The sequence below is a fragment of the Xiphias gladius genome, chromosome 2 (genome assembly GCF_016859285.1).
Source record: "Xiphias gladius isolate SHS-SW01 ecotype Sanya breed wild chromosome 2, ASM1685928v1, whole genome shotgun sequence".
In the NCBI taxonomy this organism is placed as follows: domain Eukaryota; kingdom Metazoa; phylum Chordata; class Actinopteri; order Istiophoriformes; family Xiphiidae; genus Xiphias; species Xiphias gladius.
This window is the reverse complement of record NC_053401.1, coordinates 5,469,601-5,475,600: the sequence shown is the minus strand read 5'-3', so window position 1 is coordinate 5,475,600 and position 6,000 is coordinate 5,469,601. Positions and strand designations below refer to the sequence as shown.

Sequence of the window (6,000 nt, the reverse complement as noted above, 5' to 3'; positions counted from 1 at the left end):
TTTTGCTCTAGGTTGTGCTGGACCACCCCGGTGCTTGAGTCCACTAGACATTCCTAGCACTTCAAGTGTTACCCATCAAATCATTACAGGTACTTTGTGGTAAGAAGGTTTCTGTTTTCCTTCAGTGAGCAGTGTGTTTTTATTGGATGGAAACTGAACATGTTACATATGACATCAGAAATTTAATTTGATGTTTTTATGTGTGGAAGAAGGGGGAAATACGTCCAAAATGAAGGTTTGTTTGCTTGGCAAATGCCACTTCCTGAAATGAAAAGAAGAAAAATATCAATACACTACCAGCTAAGAACAATTAGTAACAATTATGGTCAGAGGGTTAATTTGAATCACTACTGATGATAATAAAACAAAAACAAAAAAAGACAAAAGAAATAGAAATATACCTCAACTCTACATACACAAATAAATAAACTGAAAACAGAATGAATTGAAAACCACAGTGCAACACAAAAAAAGCAATAAAACACTTTATAATATTGGGATACAGTCTTTGGATTTTCCAATTTCTCAAAATACCTGTTGTGTCTTCAATTGAGTAGATATTTGGTTTTCTATGCTACTGGGGTTTTTTTTGTTTTGTTTTTTGTTTTTTTAGTTGATAGCTGATAATATGGTTTTGCAGGCAGATTAAAATATTTTGGAGGAACAGAATATTCATTCCTTGTTGGTAAAATGAATGAATGAAGATTTGCAGACTTCTGTTTTTGGACACTTGATCTCTCTCTAAACTCCAACTCAGCGCTGAACGATTGTTCCACGATGATCACCCACAAGAAAAAAAAAAAAAACAACAGCAAAAAAAAATATATATATATCCATACTTTTCTGCACTATACGGCATAAGTTCCCTTTGTATTAAACTGTTACATATAAAACGGTAAGAGCCAGTAATTTCTGAGTTTGACGAGTTTCTTGGTGGAAGAGTGGAGTGTTTCAACGCTGAGTTTAAATATTTTCTCTAGTTGCATTCACTGATGTACTGATACAGCATGCTATGATTGAACTAAAGGTGAACTATGACTTCTATGTACCCATGTGGTATCACAGTACACAATAGTCGGTTTGTGCAAATGCTTGCCACTGACTGTTACAGTGCATCCCTCCGAAAATGCTTGTGAGACAGCCGACTGTTGTGTAATATTTTCGAGTACTCTTGTCGTATTCGGTGTACACAATCTATAAGGGATTACCCTGCGCACTCTCTCCTCATAATCTGCTGATGGTGACGTTATACTGCAGCTCCTGAGCCACAGCTCTCGCGAGATTACGGGAAACAATCCAGACGCCCTCTCTCGCTCAGTTCCCCCCTCCTCGCCAGCCCTCCCTTCCCACGCCCCAGTGCGCTGTGGGATAGTGGTACTATAAAGTATATCCTCTCTCGGAGAAAGATAAGAAGCCCGAGACAGGAGGGGGATGAAGATGGCGGACGCCAAGCAGAAGAGGAATGAGCAGTTAAAGCGGTGGCTGGGCTCGGAAACGGACCTGGAGCCTCCTATTCTGAAAAAGAAGAAGACGAAGGTGAAGTTCGATGATGGCGCCGTGTTTCTGGCCGCCTGCTCAAGCGGCGATACCGAGGAGGTGCTCCGAATGCTTGACCGGGGCGCTGACATCAACTACGCCAATGTAGACGGTCTCACCGCCCTCCACCAGGTTTGTGTTAGCCTGCGTTAGGTGTTAACATCGGTCGCTGGTACTGCCAAGCACCATTAAACACAATTGTCGGTTTGCTGCTAGCAACTGCTTGCCCTGGAACACCTGTCAAATGGAAGCCATTCTCATCCCGTTGTTTACCTACCTAGCACACCCGTCCTTTTTCGACGCAGAGTTGTGGTGAACGCACTGGCTTCTCTCTAAGCCTGGTTGTGGAAGATTCAGATCCAAAACGGTACTAACTGTGCATGCAGCTTTCAGAGTGCAATTCACAATAAGCAACAAAGTTACAAGCCTCGCTTTCAGGACTACTTTTTGCCTCAGTAAACTAGCCTTAGTCTATATCCCCGGTCCATGGGCGCAGTCTAATTGCTGTACTGCTGCATTCAGGTTGTAGCGTTGGGTCATTTTTATGTTGTAAATTACATTCAAGCCAAACAGTCGCCAGTGTTTTTTTCATGGTTCATTGATGTTGTTAGATAAAAGTAATTTCGGGTGCTATGATCGAGTCATGTTTGGAGCGTAACGTAAATGTTGTCATTGATTGAGCCACTGTCCGGGCAAAGTGAATTCCCCAACAATGGCTATAACCTGGCTAGCAGGAAAAGTCGTTTTGTTGATAAACCCTGCACCGCGACTGTGGCTACTCTCTGGAGAGGAAGCGGAGGCTAGCTAGCTTTAGTCAGTTACAACGTCATTCGGTTACAGGCTAACGTTATCCTTGCACGGCCTTAAGTATACATCACATTTACTCAATATTCACATTGTTGACAGCACTGTTTGGTGCATTAGTTGAAGTTGGATAAAGTGGTACACAGAGATAATCATTGCAGTGCAGTGTTGGACAAGCAAAAGGAATGCTAACGCTACGTTAGCAGGCTAAGCTAATTGTCGTTAGCTGTTTAGGAGGTTTAGCTAAGGTTAATTCATTCGTTAGCTAGCCTGAGAAACGACGTCAGCTGACAACGTTTGGACTCAAAAAATGACGCTTTGTGATTTTGGCGTTTTTGGTTTTAACCAAAACACTTGTGAGCCAAATGCTTTGCTATTTGCCTGGAATGTCAGCAATGCTAAGCTAACTATTTGCCCGCTAACCATTGTAGCTACGTTTACTAGCCTCAGTACTTCCAAAACCAAATAATGAAAATGGCAGGCCGTGTTGGCTGTCGTTAGACAGCAACGTCAGGTGAACGAGGCTGTTTGAAACCAAACGTGGCAAATATCTGATTTACAAGGTTCATAACACACTTGTCCAGTGGTTGAAGTATTATGGTAGCTAGAAGGTGCAGGCACGGAGGGAAGAGCCCTGATATGGCCAAGTTTGATTCAGTGATGTGTACTGTACATACAGTAGATTTACGTTATCATTTAAAGTGCTGTAACTTGGCAGTGGAGATCCTTCACTGTAACATGTGAATATGTCACTGTAGTTCATGAATTCATTCGTATCGTCTACAACTCCATTAATTTTGTGCTGTGCTCCATATGTGATCTCACATCTCTCTCTCTCTCTCTCTACCATTTACTGTTAAAGAAATAATGTTTGGAAGGTGTATCATTGGCATTCTTTTTCAGATTGAAACTTTTTTTTATGCTGTTGCACCTAGTGACATTTGTTACAAATGGAATAACATCATGGTATGTTAACACTCTATAAGTCGCTGTACATCAATAACAGATTTTATTATTTATCACTTCTGGAATTTTTGTATTTGTTAGATAGAAAAACTAAACATTTAATAATGACGTTTTTACTAAGGTTTCTGGTTAGATTTCTACTTAGGACACAGGAGTTTAGTATATGCATCTTAGACTCCTGGGGCAAGAAGACACCCCAGGTACTTAATACTAAAGAAATTCAAAGTTCTAGTAATTGCTTGTGGAAACAAGCATTTTCACAGTTTCATTCATTGCACCAGCAAGCATGCTTTCTCCTCCTATTTGTTTGGATAGTAAGTGTTTAAATGATCTGAGGGCTAACTGAAGAATTCTTGAATAAAATGTTTAATGCTAGAATAGATCCCCGATGATGTCACCTCATTACTCATGCCCACATGTCTAGTTTTAGTAAGCCTGTGTACTGCTATGTGCATCACCTTGCTACATGGTACGGTTGTTGGCCAAGACTTTGTTACATGCTATTAAAAGTTTTAAAAGCAAGTTTTCTGAGATAGGTAATTCACTCCATCTTTAGATGGTGAATTGACTTTGTTCTGTCTATGCATTTATTAATGGTTTTGTTAAATCAACCATTCTTTGTGCTCAGAGTTGGATATCATTAAATCTAGAATTAGCATGCCCCCCCCTGTGCAAACTCATTGGGTGGAAACGTTGCCTTTTTTTGGGCTGATGTACAGGGATGAGCTAGAGTGAGGAAAGAATTTGCAGTGCTGCTCTCCAGACCTAACCATCTCTGGACGAGAGGCTGATGTGAGTGTGTTTGTGTGTGTGTGTGTGTGTGTGTGTGTGTGTTGTAGGCCAGCATTTGATCCCTTGGTTTTGGGGTCTTATAACAGAATTGAAAAAGGTGATACAGGGATTTGAGTTTAAAGTGCTAATTCGAGAATTGCAGCAAGGTCAAACTTATGTTAGTTTTCTCAGATGAAATGAACAGGAGATAGACAGTCAGTCACCTGGTGCCTTTGTTCATGTCTTTGTCACGCTGTTCCTGTTGAATTAAGATAATAGACCTCAGAGTATAATATGGTATGGTATGGTACGGTATGGAGTTTTGCAATGGCAAAAATGTGTATTTACTTCTTCATATAACTTTTGTTTCTTTGTAGCATGATCAGTAAGCCTCTTGATTACTGAAAACATCACAGGTAATTTTGAGATTTCAGTTTTGTGCAATGAACTGCGTAACCTCATCCAGTGAGTGAATGACCTCGGGCTTTGTTGTGATATGTGTCATGTGTTTTAAGTGAGGGCTCACTCCTCACTGGGTGCAGCAATATCACTCCCATCGCTGGTGACCGGTGCAGGGTTATAAATACCACCGCCACAAGTTCTCCTAACTGGGTTTCAGGAGATGATACTAAGTTTGGATATGACTCAGAGTCTGTAGCTCTGCTTTGTAGTGCACCCCTGGCATAATCTCACATTTAAGCAAGAGGTTGTGTGTCTGTGTGAGTCATGGACCTTCTGTCACTTAAAGAATTACTTGTTGCGGAAGGACCCATAAACATGTTCTGTTGTCTTGTCTCTGTGATGTGACCCAGGACAAAGACCATTACAGACTCTCTTGTGCATATGGGGGTTGTTAGGGATGAGGTTAGGAGTATTAAAGGGTAATAATATGTGACGCTTCAAGTTTTTTGATAAAAGCATGAATACCAGAGTGAAAAGTGTGACTTTGTACAGACGTTGTAGTTTCAAAATCACATTTACATTTCATGATGTAATTGACTGGGATTAATGGGTTCACCCAAACACAGACTGCATGGATTCAGGTGGACAGTAGAGAGGATGCACAAGTAATGAGGGGTCCAGTAGGCAAGTGGAGATTCCAGATCTCGTCGGCTAAACTCGTCTCATGGGGTAGCATTCCGAGTCCTGTCGTCCTAGCCCGTGCATTCTTCAGATGACACTCGCTGGAAACCATGGCAAAGAGAGAGGAGAGCAGACATTCCTCAGCTGTCACCTAAACCCCTCCCCTCCAGTCATTCTCTCCCCATACGATGCCAAGGCCCAGCTGACTGTTGCCCACTGAGCTCCATCAAGGCAATTAGTGTGGAGGTAACCAGGGCTTGTCGCCTCACACAAGAAAATCTCCACACTGACCTACACCTGAACTTTTTTTCTTTAGCATTCATGACCTTTACTGATCCCCAGGACCAAGGTGACAGGACTCAGCTCAGCTTAACATGTCAGACTTGGGTATTACAATGCCTGTCCTCTGTTGACATTACACACCCTCATTATGGCCCTGAAGTCTATGAACATTATCTTGCACTGTCTCCATGACAACCACTCAGGGAAGGTTGCTAGTCACTTGTGTTGGTGGATTTGCATGTACAGAGTGGGAGTTGCATAACAGACTGAGCAGAGAGAGAGAGTCTTTGGCAGTGCTCGGCAGTTTGAAATGAGAGTCAACTTCATGAATCTTGTAATGGAACAATTACAGAGAATGTGATGGAAGATGGTGAGGTGGCTGTGTTTCTTTTCATCCAGACCAGCATCCGTCATATTAACACATTACATAATTGCTGTGGATCTCACTACAGCCCCAACCCTGAGATTCTCATTTGTGCTCGAGGCTTGCAGTTGGCAAGAGAGAGGAGCAAAAAAGAAATGCCTTTGACATGTCCCTGTCTCCCTGATAAAGGCATC

General features: G+C 41.9%; 1 protein-coding gene across 11 annotated transcripts in view; it reads left to right on the top strand.

Annotated features, from left to right (window-relative positions):
* The first annotated feature begins 1,337 nt into the window (after positions 1-1,337).
* ppp1r12a (protein phosphatase 1, regulatory subunit 12A) overlaps positions 1,338-6,000 on the top strand; it is a 51,089-nt gene continuing 46,426 nt past the window's right edge. For all 11 annotated transcript variants that reach the window (XM_040148002.1, XM_040148048.1, XM_040148084.1 and 8 more), the window contains exon 1: positions 1,338-1,668. In XM_040148002.1, coding sequence (XP_040003936.1) covers positions 1,432-1,668 — 237 coding nt within the window. In that variant the 5' untranslated portion in view covers positions 1,338-1,431. The remainder of the gene's footprint in view (positions 1,669-6,000) is intronic.